The sequence below is a fragment of the Lissotriton vulgaris genome, chromosome 5 (assembly GCF_964263255.1).
Source record: "Lissotriton vulgaris chromosome 5, aLisVul1.2, whole genome shotgun sequence".
In the NCBI taxonomy this organism is placed as follows: Eukaryota; Metazoa; Chordata; class Amphibia; order Caudata; family Salamandridae; genus Lissotriton; species Lissotriton vulgaris.
Window position 1 is genome coordinate 1,884,872,647 of NC_141693.1, and position 21,959 is coordinate 1,884,894,605.

Consider the following 21,959-nt stretch of genomic DNA (forward strand, 5'->3'; position numbering starts at 1 on the left):
GATGACCTAAAATTAGAACAGGTCGAAACGCCGTCAACCCTTCAGCACAATCCTTGGCGCCACCCTCATGGTTCCCTCAAAATTAATTGTACTTCTAAATGTATTTATGTAAGGGAGCCACTAAGAGTTCAATATATAAATGTATATATTAATGTTCTTTTCTGCACCGTCTTTCGCTGTATATAACCCTTCTATTGTCACTTACGTCGTTCACTTTATATTTCACGAGTACTGTTGTGCACAGTTTTATATAGGTTACATGGCATTCAATGTAACTGAGTGCTGCTATTTTGCTTTTGGCTAAATGCACGACAAATGTTGCATTCATTGGCCTTAAAGAGTTTTTCTGTCTCCCTGTTTCCCTTCCCTTGCAACTTTTATGAGCATGCTTCTTTGAAAGTGAAATTGTCCTCTAAATAATACCTGTTGAGACAGTGTTGTGTCCTACATTGACATTAGTATCAGCAGAAGATTCATATTTTATTTTGATCTGATTCAGATCCATTGGTTAAGTCGTGGCCGCCACTGGCCTGTTGGTGTGTTTGGATGGCTTTTTATGCCAGTGCTCCTTTCCTCAAAAGTAAGGTTATGATTGGGAAGGTTCTGCCTTCCTTCACTTTCGATTACTTTAGCTTTGTTGTTGCTTGACTGATGTCAACTGCTTAGTTTCTGCTGGACCATTGCTTCTGTGGTATTGGGCATTACTGTGTAGGTGTCTGAGACTCTTTTTTCGCAGGCTTAGTTACTGTCCCGATGTGTGCAGGGGTTTTGTTCTATGAGTTAGCCTTCTGGATTGTTTTGCTGCTTCTGTTGCTGATTCCTTCCCTACCAATCTATCATGTATCTAGTTGTGACTTTCATGTCTTCCAGTACTCAGTGTTAGATAGGTGGCCTACTTGCTTTGTCTCTGGCTCCAGGGAGTATTGCTTGGGTACTGATGATCCATGAAGTGAGAGATCTACAGGTAGAAGTAACTATCAGAAGAGAATGTTACATATTTTAGTAACAATCTTTCTCATGGACACCCTACCCATCTGTAGATATCTTATTACGCCACTTTCCTTTTCACTCTGTGGTTACTGTGCGGGCTAAATGGTATTAAAGCTAGTTTTGCACTGCAGTTTGTCAGCTTTCCTCCACCTCTTAAGGACTTGGGGAAAAAGGACAAGAACTGATATACTGCTGTAGGTGGTGCCGTGTAAGGCTTTGTGGAATCACATCTGGGGATTTGGATTGGAGACATGACACCATCTGTAGGTGTAGGAGAGTTATTGAAAATTTTCCAGAGCCATTCTGGCACCTTGGGAAGAATCATGAGGTGAGAAGTCTACAGGTAGATACAGTATACACCTGAGAAATCGTAAAGAAAGGTAAATAACATTTTCTTCAGGCTCTGAGAGAGTTTGAGGAGCCTGAGCTTAGCTTTCAGTGGTGAACCACAAAGGGTGAAAGAAGGAATATGGCTAGTGTTCTGGTGTGCCTTATGACATTCTGTCCCCAGCACTCGGGTGAATTGTTCTAAAACACACCAACATGACCAGGACAGTTGTATAATCTGTCAGCCAAAATGGCCAGGTGGACACAGACACTGTGTGGCTACTCCTGCCATCTCAGACACTACCTAGTAAATAATATTTCATATACTTTGGTATTTATCTAACCCAGGACATCAAAAGATTGTATAATATGCACCCTCTCCCAGAACTACAGAAAAAGGTATCTTGTTTCATGCATATTCATTTATGTTTGTGTATTCACATTTCTAGGTGTTCTTCACTAGAAAACAGGAGTGACTCTATTGAGAAACAACTAGGTGTTAGTGCTTTCTGAAAAGCAAACATGGAGCCATGCATTCCAAGGCTGCTGCAAAAGAAAATTCTCGACCTCATATATATATGTCTGGCAGAGTTTTAGGAGCCACCAGAAAAAGAGGTCCAACAGATCTCAAGGAGGAGCTTGGAACATAATGATGGAACTTGTCCAGCGGATAGTGAGGATCCGGCTGATGAAATTCCTTAGGCACAATGCTTTATTCACAATATGTTTGGCTACTGGAAACCAGTAGAGGGTCCCTAATATTTGTGAAGCAGAAGATCATTTAGGTAAATTCAGTGCCAGATGGTCCCAGTCCCAGTCCGGATTCCGAAGCAACCACAGCACGAGACCCCCTTACTCGCCGCCACAGACGACATCCGCACCCCATATCCTACCCGACCTATTAGTGGCCTTCGATACCGTCTCGCACTGCACACTAATCACCAGACTACACGACGCCCGCATACAAGGAACAGCCCTAGACTGGATCTGATCTTTCCTCACCAGAAGAAGCCAAAGGATCAGACTGCCACCCTTCCTCTCCGATCGCACGAAAATCACCTGTAGAGTCCCACAGGGGTCCTCACTGAGCACCACTCTCTTCAACATCTACATGGCCCCCCTCACCTCCATCCTCTGACAACACGGCCTCAACATCGTATCCTACGCTGACAACACCCAGCTCATCCTCTTCCTCACCAAAGACCCCATCACCGCCAAACTCAACTTCAAGAAAGGAATGCAAGACGTCACAATCTGGATGACCAACAGCTGCTTGAAGCTCAACGCAGAGAAGACAGAAGTCCTCATTCTTGGGACCACCCCTACAGCATGGGACAGCACTTGGTGGCTGACCACCCTCAAAAGCCCACCTACCCCCTTGGACCACGCCAAAAATCTGGCCATCGTACTTGATTCAACTCTCACCATGAACCGACAGGTCAATGCCATCACCTCCAGCTGCTTCAACACCCTCGGCAAGACCTTCAAATGGATCCCCCCTGAATTAAGGAAGACAGTCACCCACGCACTCATTACCAGCAGACTGTACTATGGAAACACAATCTATGCCGACATCAACAAGTCCCTACTCCGCAAACTCTAGACAATACAGAACACCGCCGCTAGACTCGCCCTCTGCATCCCGCGGCACAAACACATCAGACTCCACTGGCTCCCCTTGGAGAAAAGAGTCACCTTCAAAATCTTCACCCATGCCTACAAATGCCTCCACAACAACGGACCCAAATACCTCAAAAACATATTCAACTTCCACATACCCAAAAGTAACCTCCAATCTTCCAACCTCACATTGGCCGAAACCCGCACATTGTGACAAAAAAGAGGGTTCCTTTCTGTGGTTCTTGAATAAGAGTTTGAATGTGACCTATAAAGCTAGACACCTGCCTATACAACTTTTCTGTCCTCAATTACACATATACCGAACATAACATAAATTATATAAAAAAAAACATATTCATTAAAAAAACATATTTATTAAAAAAAGAAGTTACGTTTATCAAATAACTTGATATAAACAAATTCTTATACATAAAATTTCATACATATTTCATAATAAATCACAGACAAATTTCAATGTATCAACATGTAGAAAATCAGTTAAAAAAGCCAGTATTGTTGACGCGTTTCGGTGCTTTGATTGTTGGAACACCTTCCTCAGGACTATGTTTAAAAACTTCTTCAATCTAAAAAGGTATATGGAACATACATTAGTATACAGTATATGAGGGTTTTTGAGTTTTTTTACAAAAAAGTTTTTTCTAGGATCATACGGTGTCAAAGCTACAGGTGATTATATTGTCTTACATTTATCGCATATTTCAATTTGCGGTACCAGTCTTGATCCTGGAGTTGAGGTAACCTTATGTAGTGTTCTACGCCTCTGCTTTTTCGTCAAAGGATCTCTATATACAATGATATTCAGTTTTAATTATATCAACCAGTTACTGCTATGGTATTTCAATTAAACATCATAGTGTCAGGATTACTTTATAGTTGTTTGTAGAGTCGTGTACATTAAAGCATACACTTCATGGGGCTTTGTACGTGGCCGGTTGTGCCGATTATAAACGCCTTCCCATGCCTTAGTTTCTATGGGGATTGTGGAGGTCGTCACTTCTTATTTTACTTGAAGCCAAACCTTTTTATCTGAATAGACAGTCAATAGAATTTACAGAATTTAGGGTGTGCTTTCTTGGGTTTAATTTTAAGCAGTTCAAAAAAGAAGTTTATTTAAAGCAGTTCAAAAGAAGTTTATTTAAACCTTTCCTTTGTTCTTATTTTTAAATATACACTAGTGTGGGGCTGAAATTTGTGTTTAAACATTAAGAGAGAACCGTATATTCTGTTTCCTCTCCTTCGATATACTTATCTCCTGCTTCAAGGGCATACACGATTGTAAACTCTAGGGGAGCTGAAGGTATATTAATTGATACTCTCGCGAGCTATATTTTTCTCGCTTCGGGGGTGATTATACTGCCACTACCTCTGGCTCGAACCCGCTTATTAGTTCCATTCGCCTCGCACTTCTTACCTTAAATTGCGTAAGCACGAACCGTCTGCCTGGTCTCCCCGGTCTCCAGCGTCAGTATGAAGACCGCGGGATTGCAGTTCTATTTATGTGTGTAGCAATCGTGTTTAATTCAACGATTGTCTACACCTGGATCGGATTTAACCTAAGCTGCATGTTTTTACAGGAGCGCCATTTTTGTAGTTTTTATAGTCCCTTCGTTAAGGTTTTTATACACATCCGAAAACGGACTAAAAGTAGAAGACTACGTGTCTTCATACCGGTTTAAAGTGTATATATTTATTCGATTTATATGCCCCTTTGATGAAAAACATGAAGTGGGCATAATTGTTTATTGGTTTTAAATGATATTAAATAATATCGAGGTGCCGGGAAATGCCGACCCGTTCGTCACACTCGACCTTTTGTTTAACTGTTAATTTTATTTATTATGGTAGGTGTGCCACTCCTTTGTAAATTATTTGCTTAAGAGTGAATTTTAATGGACATTAATTCAACGCTGGCATGTATATATTTCCTCGCACCACCACATATTCTATGTTACATGCCTAAGCGCGTTCGCCATTTTAGTAGTTTAAATTAGTAACTTAACTCTTCCTGTATTCAAGTAAGACATTTAGGATTACTATTTGATACAAAATTTGATGCAGAGTAAAATACAAGATTATGTATACATGAAAGACGCTCGTGTTGTTGAACTCAAGGCATGTAAATAGTACATCCAAAGGTCTATAATGGGCAATTTGTACAAAAGGAGAACCAATTCATGATTAATCAAAATGATCTAAGTACCATACATAGAGTGTATTGGAACTTATGTTTTTGGTACATACATATAGTTATTGCAACAGAGCGTCCTTTTACATTGGTATAACAAGTGCCTAGAAAAGTAAAGGTATGCATCTGATTTATATTGCCTATACAACATTGATATTTAACGTTCATCATTGGTAGCAAGTTATGACAGAAAATATTCGGGCACAACACATTGTTACTATCAGAAAACCACTGTATAATGTGATTAGTGGCAATATTACATATATTAGTTTACAGATCTAGTAATTCTGGGGAAGTTTACATTCATCCTTTCCCACTGTATTAAGGCGGAACAATATACAAAGATACATGCGTTCATTACATTTTATATTTCGCATAGGTCAATTCTTCTGACATAAGTATCACAGCATAACATTTTTTTAATATACTGATGGGAACTTTCAGTGGTGTTTTGCTGTTACCTGACTAATCTTTCCCACTCTTCTCTGCTGTTAAGGCCATAGTTATATGTTCGAAACTTAGACATAAAGAACTGTTCCCTCTGTTTACGTTTTATGTCCAAATCTCCTCCTCTCATTGTTGTTTTTATTTTTTCTACTATGCACCATTTCAGTTCATCCTCTTTGTGCTTTTCTGTGCTCCAGTGGGGCATTTTTCTTATGATTCTTGAGGGCAGATCTATGCTCAGATAGCCGCAGTCTAACCTCACGACCAGTTTCGCCAATATAACCCTTCTGACATGGGCAGATTATTAGGTATATCACATTGGATGTTCTACAATTGACATGGTCATTCATCCAGTGTGATATGCCATTGAGTTCTATTTTGTCAGATTGGACAATTGACTTACAGTGGGAACATGAACCACACGGTTGGTTACCACGAACAGGCTTTCCTTGATCGATACTTAATTGTCTCCCTTTTCTTGGTTCTCTGTAAGTATGGACCAGACAATTACGAATGGTCTTATTTCTCCTGTAGGAGGAAATAGGTTTCGGAAGGGGAGTTTTACCTTCTTTATTTTAGATGGACCAGTTTTTATTAATCAAATTTTTGACTTTCCAACTTAAACCATTATAATTTGAGACCATTACAATGTTGTTTTCAGATTCTTGTTTTTTATTGTTTGGTTCAAAGAGAGATTCTCTGTTCTGGGTCCATTAGGGAAAACTCTCTCTTTTTTCTACGAAACCCGCACATTCACAGACCCAGAGAGGGCGGATGATCCTTCTCTCACATCGCAGCCAAGACCTGGAATGAGGTACAGGCGGACGTTAGACGTGCCCCCTCCCTGAACACCTTCAGGAAGAACCTCAAGACCTGGCTCTTTGTCTAAACATATCTGCGGACTCCCCTCACATGGGTGAGTAGCGCACTTACAATTCCCCTGGTTGACTGATTGAGATTGTCTGCAGTGTTTTAACCCCTTCCATGCTCATGACGAGCTCAGCTCGTCATGCAGTACACTGGTCGTGTGCTCATGACGAGCTGAGCTCGTCATGAACAATGGGAAATGAGAAGATCCAGCACAGGAGAAAAATCTCCCTAACAGCCAAGGTGTTGAACCCAGCTGACGTTGATGAATGAATGTAAATGTAAATGTGTGAAGTAGTGTGGCTCACTGGTTAGAGGCGGCAGACCCGAGAGCAGAGGACGGCCCGGGACCAGGGTTCGATTCCCGGCGCGGCAGGTTTCTGGACCAGGGTCAGCGGACTCGATAATTCTCTCACCTCGGTGCCCACTCTGATCAGCGATCACACTCGGCAACTCTGGGCATTAGCTTGCCTCATCTTCACTAACGGCCCCACCAGACCGCTGGGGATGCCTGGTCTCACCCTGGAGATACCCATTAAGGGACCATCTCTCAGGGAAGCCAGGAAGGGTTTCGCAGCGGTCGAAGCGCCTTGGGACCCTACGGGTAAGTAGTGCGCTATATAAATGCCTATACATTTACATTTACATTTACACAATAGGGTAAGATAATGGTAAGTGTAAAAGCCAAGGCCCTGAACTTTGAGAATGGGAAAGGAGGAAGCCCCAGTTTGTCTGGCCAAAACTTAGCTTGTAAGGTCCTTGGGGAATTTATTCATAGATCATGAAGATACCCGTTTTGTCTGAATTTAATTTGAGTTAAAGTAGTATATACCAATCCTCACCGCCAATATTTGCTCTTTGAAGACTATCGTACACACAGAATACCCACAGACATTGGCCCCATACTATCCTCCAGCTTGAACCCTCCATTTTGCATCTGTACATCCTATCCATCAATGATCATTCAAGAGATGGAACATGGTGCCACAGCTTCAGATTGTAGAATGATCTCTCCTATTCCTTGAGAGATGAACGTAACTACTTACAATTCAGGAAGCTCTTAAAGGCAGAACTATGCAGACTTTATTTCTAACTGAACTCATCACAAACTGAGCATTTTAATGGAAAAACATCCCATTGGATGCGAGTCTCTCTTGTCTTTTTACTTATCTGTACACTGTCTGCCGCAAAGAATTGGACAAGTAGCACTACTGTATAAAACTCACAATAAATAAATAAGTAAACGTTCTATTTATTTCTCAGCGTCACAATAGTTTGTCAAAGGCATTTGAGTTTTAGGCATTTGAGGTTGAATTAGCCTTACTTTGTGTAGGAGGAACTTTTTCTAAGGTCTAACAGACGTCACTTCTGCTGATTGAAGGATACAGCTCTTAAACATTTCGAATGAGAATCCTATGTGGTAGGGTTAAGCCCAAGAAATTAAAGAAAAAAATATATATTTACATATTTTGCTCTGCAGCTCATGAAATTTGGGGCAGAGGCATTATCCAATGGGAGGCTATTTGGCTGTGGCAGTGAAGGGTCTGTCTCCTTTTGCTCTTGCACCAGATTCTAGAAACCACGTGGAGGTTTGCTCGGACTAACTGGAGAATGATAGAGGGTTGAGAGTGATGTGTCTTGTACTGATGAGATCTGGGTGCCAGACCTCCAGACACCTATATACAGCTTCTGTTTGACTGTGTTATGTTTACAGATTAGTGAGGATTAGGGTTTGCCTAAAGGATGGTGAATGGTTGGAGGTTGGGTTGGAGTAGGGGTTACAGGCAGGGGAAAGTTACAGAATAGGCAATTCGTTTTCATAACATTTACATTTGAACTGTGCCTTTTTATTTGTACACCCTGATTGTAGATACAAGTTTGTGTATTTCTGTGTTTATATTATTTTTATTTCCTTTCTGTTTCTTCTAGAGTGGAGATGGGCCAGCAGCTTCGCAGGTAACTAAAGACTGTCCTTCTTTTTGAGTTGTCACTTCTTAATTCTCGTCTATTTCCTCCAGTTACAGGAGTGCTTGCAATGAGCTGCCCTTAAGAGTCTCTCTCTGCATTCTTTTGATCTCATTCATATCTTCATGTCAGATGCTCTCTTCTCGAAGAGCGATGGACTCTTTTTTTCTGTTCTGGTATTTTTCCTGCTTTGGCAATAGAGTAACCCTGCGTGTAGTTCGCAAAAAAGCGCTACGGAAGTGCACTACGCGAACTGCGTGGTACCCTTTTCGTACTGTGCAAGATGCAGTTTTCAATGATTGCACAGTGCCGGATGCTTGTCCGCACTGTGCAATAATTGAAAACGGCATTGTGCACTGTGCGAGCTGTAGTTTTCTGCCACTCAAGGAGATTTTTACTCGAGCAGCAGCTTTCGCAACGCGGACTGGTAGTTTCTCCTCACGAGAGGTCGGGAGCATACGCGACCACTCGCAATGCCTGACCTCCCCACGTTGAGAATCTCGCCGGGAGGTTTATTTTCCACGCTCGCGATCGGCAACTTGATGTTGCCGATCGCGAACGAGGAAAAAGTCTCTACTGCGAGCAAGCAAAAAATGACCGCTGCACTACTCTACTTGGCTTGGTAGTTTAGTCTGCCCTGTTCCCATGATGCACTGGGCCAGGGACAGACTGATTTGCATATAGCCAGGTTCTGAGCTGGGATGGGGCAGTGAGATAAATAACGGTGATGGATCAAGCCCTGATCTTTGGACTGGGTAAGAGTGGTCTGCTCAATTCAGACACTCTGTTCATCACCACCCCCTTTTGTAAATCGATTTTGGCCACTATAGGTGTGGCAGGGTATACTCAGACATGAGTCCCTTTCTCACTGCTCCATCAGGATTCAAGCAAGCCGGGCCGAAGAGGCTGAAATGCCAGAAACCGGTCCCCGGTAGCTTGTCTCCTTTCTGGTAAAGAATTGGCTTGGTAGTTTAGTCTGCCCTGTTCCCATGATGCACTGGGCCAGGGACAGACTGATTTGCATATAGCCAGGTTCTGAGCTGGGATGGGGCAGTGAGATAAATAACGGTGATGGATCAAGCCCTGATCTTTGGACTGGGTAAGAGTGGTCTGCTCAATTCAGACACTCTGTTCATCACCACCCCCTTTTGTAAATCGATTGCACTACTCTACAGTACGCTACGCGTGTTCGTACTGTGCTACGTGCAGTTCGCGTAGTGCAAAGTTGCGCAAACTACGCGACCGTAGCGTAGTGCTTTGCCCAGGGTTACAATAGAGCACATCAGACCATAGAGCAGCTCTTCGGGATAAAATGGACATTCACACCCACTGCAGGGATCTGGCCACTGCTGATGGGATCAGTACCTCTGCTCGGGTCTGTAGTGCTGCTGTGGTCTCTGCCACTGCTGGGCCTTCACTGCTGGTGGGATCAGTACCACTGCTGGGATCTGCAGCGCTGCTGTGTCTGTGTTGTGTCTGGTCCATGGAGCTCCTTGGAATAGAAGCTGTCGACACAGCCATTCACTGCCAGTGGAGTCTGCCAATGGTTTCTTTAGCAGTGCATTGGCATTTGCATATTTCCAAGCATCTGGGAACATCTCAGAGGTGATGGAGGTTGTTCAGGATGCAAGTGAGGACTTTGCTGATAAGGGAGGAGCCCAAATTGGAGATATGGTTGGGGCAGGGGTCCACTGGAGACACAGAGTGGATGGCTCTCATGATGTTGGTTGTTCCTTCTACAGTGAGAGCTTCCCAGGCAGTCAGGGTTTTTCCACTGATATTTATGGATAGAGTTGTGGTGAGGGAGCATAATGTAAAGCCCTTAAAGGTCCGACTCCATCTTATGTAGGCTCCAACTCCATCTTGACTAATGGCAGTCACCATCTTCCTCAATTTTACAGAATTATTGTCATATCTGCAAATGTCGTCTGACCTCATCTTTCTAAAAGCGTCAAGCCATTCGATCAATGACAGATACAACCATCAGTGCAGCATTCGTCTAAGTCAAATGTCTCCCTTTCACCATGTTAAGGTTAAATAAGAACACATACAGACATATAACTGAAGTATTGTAGTCTAAATAGATGTCCTTTTACCTTATACGTCACATGGAAATATCTGGAACGCACAACATGATGCACATAATTTATGTCGGACATTCTTAAATTTGTCAGTAAATCCAATTTCTGGTATGATTTAGTATATAAAGATGACCACTTGATCATCTTAGCCCAGATTATCACCCGAGATTCGGCCAGATGCGGTCTCACCTATTGCCAGCACACTTCGTACTTTGCAGATGCTACATCTCGCCTGAAGCCTGTAAAGCCGATAAAGCGGTATCATGGAGGAAGACTGCAGTGTGCATTTGCCCTGTACGGGGAACACTGTCTTCTCAAGTCTGCTAATAAAGACAGCTTTTGCTGTCAAGAAGGTATGGAGTGCATCTCTTCGCTCTAGGAACCTCTTGCCTGCAAATTGCTCTAGCTTCTATGCTTTCTTAGGGCAGTGCCTATAAGAATGTCCTGGTATGTTAGGTTTAAGAGGACATTTTAAAACATGTTAGAAATATTCATTTTAGTCTTGTTTTTTGGTCTCACCTACGCATCACGTGATGTCTTTAAGAGACATGCTGTATCTAGGCTATGGGGTTCAAAAAACGCCCATCTTTTTTATTGGTTCCTCTTGCTGTCCTTTAGAAATGCTGGTGTTTCAATGGTGAATACAGTTAGTAGTCCCTCCTTTTGGACTTATGTGTCCTCCCATGAGGACTTCCCCTGTTACATGTATTCTTACTCGTGAATTTACTTAGAGAACTACAAGAGAACTCTTTTTTTTTTTTTTTTTTAGCCTGGCTCTCCTCAAGTGTTCTGTTTACTTCGCTTGAGCAGCTTTATTTGCACTTCTACACAGATGGATAATGAGAAATCCAGTGTTGTCACATCCTGTGCAGATGAACAATGAGAAATCCTCTCATCCTGCATTGTATTGAATTAGTCTGGGGAACTTTGCAGCTGTACTTGCCACATGGATGAGACTTTGAAATCTGAAAAAGTATTTACATCATCAATATAGTAAAAGCCAAGGGGAATTAAACAACTTATCACAGGGCTATACTTGTAGTACAGATAAATGCACATTTGTATGTGTGACTATTTAAATAGTCACACATACAAATGTACATGCATATAGATCGTGGGTACTCATAGTACGGCCCGCGGGCCGGTGGCGGCCCTGCAAGCCTTCCTTGGCGGCCCGCGGTCCTTGCAAACATCGTGCCCATGTATTTTTTTTTTAAAGTGTCTGCTGCAGCGCGACTCTGAGAGTCTCTGCTGCTCTGTGGGGGCCGGACGATTCTCGCATAGCCAGAGTGGAGCTGCAGGGGCCTAAGATGAGGTGAAATACAACAACGCCTCATTAGCATGTAAATGGCCTTTAATGACCTGTAAAGTGCTTGTGTGTGGCTGTGTGTGTGTGCACCTGGAAGATGTCTCAGTCCAGGCTGACACACAGGCAGGGTGAGGTGAGAGAGGGAGGTAGAGAGAGGGAGGGAGGGAGTGAGGGAGGGGAAGAGCGAGCGAGGTAGAGAGGGAGGGAGACGGGGAGTGAGAGAGGGAGGGAGAGACGGGGAGGGGGAAGTGAGAGAGGGGGAGAGAGAGAGGGAGGGAGTGAGAGGGGGGAGTGAGTGAGAGAGGGGGAGTGAGGGAGGGGGTGAGAGACAGACAGACAGACAGAGGGAGGGATGGAGAGAGGGAGCGAGATAGTGAGGGAGGGGGAGAGGGGACGAGAGAGGGAGCGAGAGAGGGAGAGAGAGAGAGGGAGGGAGTGAGAGAGAGGGAGTGAGAGGGGGATGGAGGGAGTGAGAGGGGGAGGGAGGGAGAGAGTGAGAGAGAGTGAGTGAGAGGGAGAGAGAGATAGTGAGTGAGAGAGAGACAGACAGAGGGAGGGTGGGAGCGAGGGAGAGAGAGAGAGAGGGAGGGAGAGAGGGAGGGGGAGGGAGGGAGGGAGAGAGTGAGAGAGTGAGGGAGAGAGGGAGGGAATGAGGGAGTGAGTGACGGAGTGAGTGAGGGAGGGAGGTAGGGGGATTGAGAGACAGACAGAGAGACAGAGGGAGGGAGCGAGGGAGGGTGGGAGCGAGAGAGCGAGGGAGGGAGAGACAGGGAGCGAGGGAGGGATCGAGGGAGCGAGACAGCGAGCGAGCGGGCGAGAGAGAGAGAGAGAGAGAGAGAGAGAGAGAGAGAGAGAGAGAGAGAGAGGGGGAGTGAGTGAGTGAGTGAGTGAGGGAGGGAGTGAGTGAGGGAGGGAGAGAGATGTGTGTATGCCGGGTCTAGTGGCTCAGTGGACGAAGGCATCCGCTGCAGGGACCTGTGATCAACCTCATGGTCATAGTTTTTTTTTGTTGATCTAGCCCGCACCCTCCCCCACTGACCCTGCCCCCACCGATGCGGCCCTCGGACACAAACCACACTGTAAATTTGGCCCCCGAGAGAAAGATTGTGAGTACCCATGATATAGATATTCAGACTTACAAGGGCTGAAGGGAGTTTGGGGGTATGCCTGGTTGTACTTTGGACAGTGACAACTGCAGGAAGTTTAGATTATGTCCTGATCGGCAAGACTAGATAACTCAGATAAGCCAGAATTGGTTGAGTGCTAGTTGTATAGTGATTGATACCCCCTAACAAAGCTCGAAGTACATGTATGTGTGAATCTGGGAATGTGTCCCTATATGTACGTGGTGTGTTTATGTGCGTAGATACGTCGTTGTGAAGAAAGGAGGGTCATTTTCCTTTTAATTTCCACCCATGAGAAAGCATAGGAGTGTGATAATAAATCTAGCAGGGCCCATTCATACGTCATGATCCAAATGCAGATAAACAATAGAAGATATAAAGTCAAGGCATCTGAGTTAAACAGTAGTCGTCCTAGGGTCAGCAGTTTATCAGGAACTCATTTTAGATCAGCAGGTGTAAATTGGGGTGCTGGCATTCTTGAATTCACTCAGTGCAATGGCCATGAAGATGCATTTTTTATTTAAATGCAACATTGTGTATGACAGTGAATGTACTGCTATTGTGGAAAATGGCATCAGAGTCGCCTACTATTAACCAGGTCCTCCTCATAGACCCACCATACCCCGAAGTAGAGAGGATGCACAAGGACACCACTCTCCTGTTTGCATACTTACCGCATAATCAAGCAGTGATTTAATAGTGGCCATAGGCCTCGCCTCCCACTTACCTTGGTCTGGCCCTTCGACCAGTCTAAGGCCCTTTCAGACCCGACCGTCTACCTTGAGGCACCGCCTAACTGAATGAATGAATGAATGAAGCCAGATTTATACAGCGCAACTTAGCCCCAAAGGGCGTCAAGGCGCCTAGCCAAATAAAATGTAAGGTCAAAGAGCATGATAACTGGTAGGCCTTAGTGAAACACCACGTCTTTAAAGCTTTCTTAAAAAGAGCCATGGTAGGTTGGGTTTTGATCTCAGAGGGGAGGGCGTTCCACAGTTTAGGGGCCGCAGATGAAAAGGCTCTTCTGCCCCATCTGACTTTGTTTGTCCGAGGGACGGAGAGAAGGTTCTTATTAGCAGGACGGAGGTTTCTGCTAGGGGTATAGAGACTCAGAAGGGAGCTTATGGCTTCAGAGCTGCCGCCGGATAGGGCACTGAAAACTAGGCATAGGATTTTAAAGGAGACTCTGGACTGGATCGGAAGCCAGTGAAGACTCTTCCTAGCAAGAGTAGCAGAGGCGGTGCTAGGAACGCCCAGAACAAATCTGGCAGCCGTGTTCTGGATAGTCTGGAGGCGTTGGATGAGGCCTTTATTGATGTCTGCATATAGGGCGTTACAATAATCCAGCCGTGATGTAACTAAGGCAACCACGCCACGGTCTGTTTGCGGGCTTGAGGGGAGAGATAGTGGGCGATTTTTCTAAGAACCTTAATAACTCCCCAACAGGTAGAAACAGTTCTATTGGCCTGTTGTGTCATGTCCAATGAAGTGTCGAAAATCATGCCAAGATTCTGAGCGGAATTTGACGGCACGGGACAGGCTCCGAGAGAAGGAGGCCACCATTCATTGGACCATATGCTTTGATCTTTACCGAAGATCAAGACCTCGGTTTTCTCTCCGTTCACCTTCAGAGCGTTTGAAATCATCCAATCGGAGACGGCCTGCATGCAGTTCCTGAAGCTGAGCGCGGAGGTACTCACCGAGTGGGAGAGGGATACCATGATCTGGGTGTTATCGGCGTATGACACCACCTCCATCCCCTGAGCTCTTACTAGCCTAGCAAGTGGGGCCACATAAATGTTAAAGAGGGTCGGACTCAAGGCCGACCCCTGTGGAACCCCACATTGCACAGGATTAGCAGGGGAGAGAAACTCTCCTAGCTTGACCCTCTGCTCTCTCTGGTCAAGGAAAGAGGACAAAAGGCTCAATGCTGGGCCCTCCACCCCTATCTCCCTCAGACGAGAAGTTAAAGTCGAGGGAGATAGGGTATCAAAGGCAGCGGTCATGTCGAGGAGGACCAAAAGAGTGGTCTGGCCTCGGTCGACCCTTGATCGTATATTGTCTGTCACTACTGTGAGCGCCGACTCAGTGCTGTGGAATTTTCGGAAACCATGTTGAGACTGGTCCAGGAACCCAGAGGCTTCAAGGAAAGCAGTCAGATGCTGATTGAGGTGTGATTCCAACATTTTAGCTGGAGCAGGCAGTAAAGAAATCGGCCGGAAATGTTTATGGGTGTCCGGATCCAGAGTGGGCTTTTTAAGTAATGGCTTGACTATGGCCCGTTTCCTAGATGCAGGGAAAAGACCCTGAGTCTTAGCCTGGTTCATTACCTCAAGAAGAGGGGGCAGCAGGATTTCCCTGCAATCTTTCAGAACCTTCAGAGGGCAGGGGTCCATTGGTGAACCTGATTTTGTCCTGTTTAGCTGAGAGTCTAGTTGGTCAAGAGTAAGGAGCGGGAAGTTGGTCAGAATCTTAGAGGGATCTTTAGGTCAAGACTCTAAGACAGGTTGAGGCGGGAGAGGACGGGAGCACATTAGATCTCTCTGTGCTTCCAGAGTGAGAGAGATATCGGCGATCTTAGCATAAAAGAACTGTGTGATCTTGTCGCACAGCTCTTGGGAACCTATGATGGGATCAGGAGTTTGTAGAGAACACAGGGAATCCACAATCTTAAATAATTCCCTAGAGGACGTGACGGACGATGTGAGCCTGGAGAAGTAGTCCTGCTTTTCTTTGATGACCTTAGTCTTATATTCTCCAAGTAAAAGCTTGTGTGTTTCTCTATTTATGGGGTTCCAAGTTTTTCGCCATTGCCTCTCTTGCCTCCTACATCCCTGCCTCAGCAGTCTAAGATGCTCCGTGAACCAGGGGGCAGAAGGTTTCCGCCTAGCTGAATAGCGCAGAAAGGCAGGAGCTAACAGATCTACCGCTCTGGAGATAGAATTAGCAAGATCCAGTGCAGCATCACTGGCATCCTTCAAAGGGGAGATAGGAGTCTGCGCTATAAGGGGGGCAAGAGAGTCATTGGTGATACCCTTATAGTTCCGCTTAAGTATATTTTTTTTCCAAAACTGTTTTTATTGAAATCGCTGAAATAAACATACACAGTGCTCCGAAACCCGGAGGGGCTGTGACAACTATCATGCTTCATATTGTGCGATGCATTTAATTGGCATACCCCCCACTCTCCGCCCCCCCCTCCTGCAACACTCTCTCTTCAACACTATTTTGGGTAAGCATACAATTGTCCGTATAAATAACCTTGCCTCAACATGCCCATTACAACTGCCTATCCTCGCCCCTTGGCGGTGGTGGAGGCTCCAGCCACAATCCCCTGTAGTCTGCCAATCTTTTCCATATTTTATAGTGTTTTGTGGGACAGCCTCTGGCCTCGAACACCGGCCGCTCCAGTCCCATGCAAAAGTCCAGTCCTTTCTTCCACCCGGCCACCTTGGGAGCCCCGGGGTCCTTCCAGGCCTGCGCCACATCTCGTTTGGCCAGTGTTAGTCCTAGCAGCAGCAAGTGCCATTTGTAAACGTTACCGCCCACCCCTTCAAGCAAATGGAGCAGGCCCAATTTCGCCGTACGGGGGAGCTCCCACCCCAGTACCTCCGACAGACAATCCCACACACCCATCCAAAATCTCGCCAGGCCACTACATTCCCACACTGTATGTAAAAGGGTGCCTAGTTCATGACCACATCGCAAACACGCCGGGGACTCAATCAGACCTGCCCTCCACAATCTCTCTCTGGTATAATAAGCACGGTGCAGGTATTTGAATTGTATTAAGCGTAAGCGGACAGCTATTGCTGCCCCCCTGGGGGACTCAAGAGCCTCCCGCCAGTCTTCCTCCTCCAATTCTCCCACATCCCGCACCCAGCGGTCTCTCGGGGATCTGAGGAACAGTGTGTCACTAATGTTTGGTATATTTTGGATATCTTTCGGTCTTCTAGATTCCCCATAAATACCTTTGCCTCTATCGGGCTGAATTCAGGTAGCGTATCCAAGCCCACAAGCGCGGGTGCCAGAGCGTGCCTAAGCTGTAAGTAGCGAAAGAACTGGGTGAGGGGCATGTCAAATTCTGAGCTAAGGTCTTGAAAGGATTTAAGTGTGGTGCCCTTTAGGACCTGGCCCAATGTTGAGATTCCTATCAAATCCCAGCCCCTAAATCCCGGAAGGGACATCAGGGCCGGTAGTTGCCCGTTATGCCAGAGTGGGGTCTCCCCCGTCAGCTTTCCCCACCATCCCATACGGCGCAGTGATTGTCGCCATACCTGGAATACAACTTGCGTTGCCCTGGGCAATCTCTTTCGCAGCTGCGCCGAGTATAACACCGTGTGTAGGGAGTCTGTTTCCATCAGGTACCTTTCTAGGGCATATGCCGGGTCCTCCCTGCCACAGTACCACCAATCATTTAGGACTACCAGGTGTGATGCTTGGTAATATGACAGAAGATCCGAGGTCGCTAGTCCCCCACAGTACGTGGACAGAAAGCAGGTCCGCAGAGCTACCCGCGCCGCGCCACCGGCCCACAAAAATCGACCGAGTGCCGAGTTGACCAGTCGGAACCATTGCGGCGGAATTGGGAATGGGTGGTTTTGTAGTTGGTACAGCAAGCGGGGAAGGGCAACCATCTTAAAAATGGCGGATCTACCATATATATTGAGGGGCATGCGGGACCAGCACTTCATTTCCTGCTGCACTTTGTCCCATACGGGAACTACGTTGCGCTCCCAGGCGATTGTCGGCGTGGTCGTCAGGAACACTCCCAGATATTTAAAGCCCCCGACCGCTCTCTGTAGTGGCGAGGCCCACGGCCCGACCTCAAAGTGGTCTCCCAAAGTCCAGAGGGTGGATTTCTGCGGTTTCAGGCAAAGTCCCGAGACTTCGCCGAAGATTTTCATGATATCTAGGACCCGCGGCCCGGACCGATTCACATCCGTAAGGAAGAATAGGACGTCATCCGCATATAGTGCGATTCTGTCCGACGGTCCCGCCTGCCACTCAAAGCTCCTCAGCTGTGCATCTATCCGGACCCATGCAGCCAGCGGCTCCATAGCTAGAGCGAATAGGTAAGGCGAGAGGGGGCACCCCTGCCGAGTGCCACGTCCTATCGGGAAGGACGCCGATACCTCCCCCGCCACTCTCACCGAGGCCGTCAGACCGGTATATAGAAGTCTGATATAGGACATAAAGTGGGGTCCTAGATTGAGGCGCGGAAGGAGGGCAAATAAGTAGGTCCAACTCAAGGAATCAAAGGCCCTGTCAATATCGGCTAGTAAGAATGCGGCTCGATCTCCGGTTTTACTCAACGCCTCTACCGCCACGTGGGCGCGTCGAATATTATGCTGCGTCGCCCGGCGGGGCATAAATCCAGCTTGATCCGGGTGGACCAAATCTGAAATGTATGGGAGAAGGCGATTCGCAATCGCCTTAGCAAGTATTTTGGCCTCGGTGTTTAGAAGAGAAATTGGCCGATAGGACTCGTGGCTGTCCGGTGGTCGACCGGGTTTACAAAACACTACTATTTCTGCAAGTATCCAGTCCACCGGCAGAAGGCCCTCCTCTCTCGCTGCCTCCAGGGCGGCCTTGTAATGCGGCCCCAGCTGGAGGTGGTAGCGCTTGAAAAATTCACTGGGGAAACCGTTGGGCCCAGGGGCCTTACCAGTATTGAGCTCCCCCAGTGCTGTGCCCAGTTCCTCGGCCGATAGTGGGGCCTCAAGGCGCTCACACACATCATCTGGAAGTGCGCAGGGCGGGAGATCAGCTATAAATTTGTCAACAACAAGTGCCGAGAGGGAGTCCCGTGGGGCGCACTGTACTGCAAAGTAGCCAGCGAAGCTGTTCGCCTGCTCCCTTGGGGCTGAAATGGAGGCCCCGGTATTATCTCTGAGGCCCGCCAGGTCCTGCGTCTGGAACACTTCTTGGCAGAGTCTATGGAGCATTGTACTGGATTTGTCGCCCCATTGATAAATTCTACTTCTGGTCGCCAGCCAGATCTGACTGGCTTCGTCCAACTGGAGGGAGGAGTACGTCTGCTGCCCCAGTAAAAGCTGCCCCACATCCTCCAGGCGACCCGCCACCCCACATTGAGTCTCCAGCTGTTCCACCTCCGCCGCGGCCCGCACCAGCTCTTCCCGTCGACTGCGGCGCACCGCCGTGCACCATGCTATATCTACCCCGCGCAGCGTGGATTTCAGAGCCTTCCAAACTGTCCGTATGTCAGAGACCGTACCCAGATTTTCATCCCAGTACTGGGCGATGGCCACCTCCATGTGTTGCTGATACGCTTCCTGCTGCAAGTGCCAGGTGGAGAGGCGCCACCTAAATGGCCGTCTCTCTCTATCTAGGGCAACCTCCACCACTACGGGGGAGTGGTCCGAAAGTCCTCGCGGCAGGATAGTCGCCGAGATTACTCTGGTAATGACTGCGGTGGGAACAAAAATGTAGTCTAGTCTCGAGAACGATCGGTGGACCGCCGAGACGTATGTGTACTCCCGCTCATGTGTGTGCAAGTATCGCCATGTGTCCACCCAATTCAGGCCACTCACCATACCATTCAATTTAGTGGGGGTATCTACAATGGGGTCACCCCTGAATCTAAGGCGATCAATCCGACACTGCATGACGTCATTCCAGTCCCCCCCTATTACCGCTAGGCCCTCTGGGATCTCAGCCCATACCGTGAAGAGTTTTTCAATCAGAACCCATTGCAACGGGGCGGAGCATACACGCTCCCAAGAATCACTGACTCTGAGCCCACCGTCCCTTGCACAAAGACATAACGGCCTTGGGGGTCTATCCAATGTTTAGTGTGTGTGTAAGCCAGTCTGCGGTGTATCAGTAGGGCCACCCCCGAGATCCCCTCCCGAAGCCCGTGTGGTAGAACTGGTCGTAGCCATATCTCCGTAAGCTCAGGGTTTTGTTACCCATTAGGTGTGTTTCTTGTAGCATCAAGACATCCACATTCTCCCTCTTCCCCTGTCTCAGCACCGCACCTCTTTTGATCTTGTCGAGCATGCCCCTCACATTCCAACTCATCACCTTCATTAGGGCGCCAACATGCGCCCGCCCAGGGTTTTCAGCCCCCATCTAGGCGCAGGTGGATTCGTACAGCAGGTAGCAGGCACAACAGGCGTGGAGACCACAACAGCATCTTTCGAGACAATCGTGTGCAGGACAAACCCCCCTCCCTCAGGCCCCAACCACCCCTCCTCGCGATCCCCCCTCAAACCAATAGCAATCAACTTCCCAAAACTCCCAAACCCCCCACCCCCACCCCATACCTCAATGAACGATGAAGTATCTGTCGCGGTGTAGAGTGACTCCTGCCTCCAACATGAGACAGACCGCCCACCCCACCAATGGACCCCCATAGCTCCCTTAAACCCACTAACAAACTAGATCTAACAGAGGGGTCGAGTCCGCCCTCCCTATGCCGTCCCCCCACCCGAATCCCAAAACCACAAAGTTACTTGTACAGATGAAGTCTTTCGTTGCAGTCCGCCAAGGCTGTCCACATCTGGGAGGAGCGAATCATCCTCCCTTTAATCCTGAGGGATCAATCACCTTTCGCTGCGATACCTAAGATGCCGGATCTTGAGAATCTGGGGCCCCAGTGGCTACCGCTGCCCCATTCTCCGTATAAGAGTTCTTCTTAGGACGGGACCTCCAATTGCTTCTGCTGCGCGACCGCCGCGGGGTCCGAGGGGGCCCAGTCGTGGAGGAGTCTGAATCTCGACCCGGGGGGGGGGGGGGTGGGGGGGGGATGCACCCTAATACGAACCGTCTCGTCCGTCCAGGCAAAGACTTCCTCTGGGGTGTTAAAGAATAAGGTCTTGGACTGGAACACCACCCGCAGGCGGGCCGGGTAGAGCAGTGCATATTGAATTTTCAAGCCCCGCAATCTCGCCTTGGCCTCAGTGAAGGATTGGCGCTGCTTCTGCACCAACTTAGTGTAGTCCGGAAAATTCAGGATTTTATGACTGTCAAACAGCAGAGGTTCCTTCATACGGGCCTGTCGCAGGATCGTGTCGCGGTCGTGATAGTTGAGCAGTTTGGCTATCACAGGTCTAGGGCGTTCCCCAACCGGCGGCTTATGGGTCAGTGCTCGGTGTGCCCGTTCGACTATAAAGCAGCGCGACCGGGATTCCGGAGGAATCCAAGTTTCCAGCCAAGTGGTCAGGAAGGCCTCCATGTCACCCTTCTCACAATCCTCCGGAAATCCCACAAATCGTAGATTGTTCCTTCGGGCCCGCCCTTCTGCATCTTTCGCCCTCAGGGCAAGGCCCCTCTGGATGCCCTCCATATTGGCCACCTTCTTCTTAAGAGTCGCGACGTCATCCTCCACTCCAGTAATTCTTGTTTCGGCTTCCGTTATGCGAGCCACTGCGTTGCGTAGGTCCTGGCGCAGTAATGTAACATCTGCTCCGACTGCCCCAATTTTTGCGTCCAACATGTCCCGGGACTGTGTTATTGCCGCCATGAGGGCGGCATTATCAGGGACAGATGCAGGAGGTCCCCCGGCCGCACTGGCACCCCCTGGCGGGCCCCGTAAATTTATCAATTGGGCCCTGCTTTGAGGTGTGTCCGCTGTTGCCGCCCCTCGTCATAGCTGCCAATATATGTAGAAACCTGGTCCAGGGCGCTACCAGAACAACGAACGAGGTGCAGGTGACCCTCCCCCTGGTCAATACGCGCCTCCGCCTAAGGCGCTGCACCCCTGCGCTCCAGCTGTACCTCCACGGGGCCACTCCTCACTCCGAAGACCAGTGGATGGGCCACTGCCAGGGCCAGGGCCAGGGGCACGTGAATCACTCCGCTGGGCGCACTCCAAGGGGCCCACCACCACCGACCCACAAGCCGTCACCACCGGGCCAGGCCACCGGATACAGCCCCCTACGGGATCGAGTCACGGCAATTGTCGTGTGGCCGGTCGCCGCTACCTGCGGCCACCTCTGCTCATGTGGGTCTGCTCTGTGGCTCACCAGTGTCCCCAAGCCAGATGAGGAGAAGTCCCA

The 21,959-nt window shown here is 47.9% G+C and overlaps 1 protein-coding gene across 2 annotated transcripts in view; it reads left to right on the forward strand.

Annotated features, from left to right (window-relative positions):
• Positions 1-21,959, forward strand: part of LOC147717624 (E3 ubiquitin-protein ligase TRIM39-like) — a 686,221-nt gene that overhangs the window by 92,955 nt on the left and 571,307 nt on the right. For both annotated transcript variants that reach the window (XM_086924417.1, XM_086924418.1), the window contains exon 6: positions 8,387-8,413. In XM_086924417.1, coding sequence (XP_086780543.1) covers positions 8,387-8,413 — 27 coding nt within the window. The remainder of the gene's footprint in view (positions 1-8,386; positions 8,414-21,959) is intronic.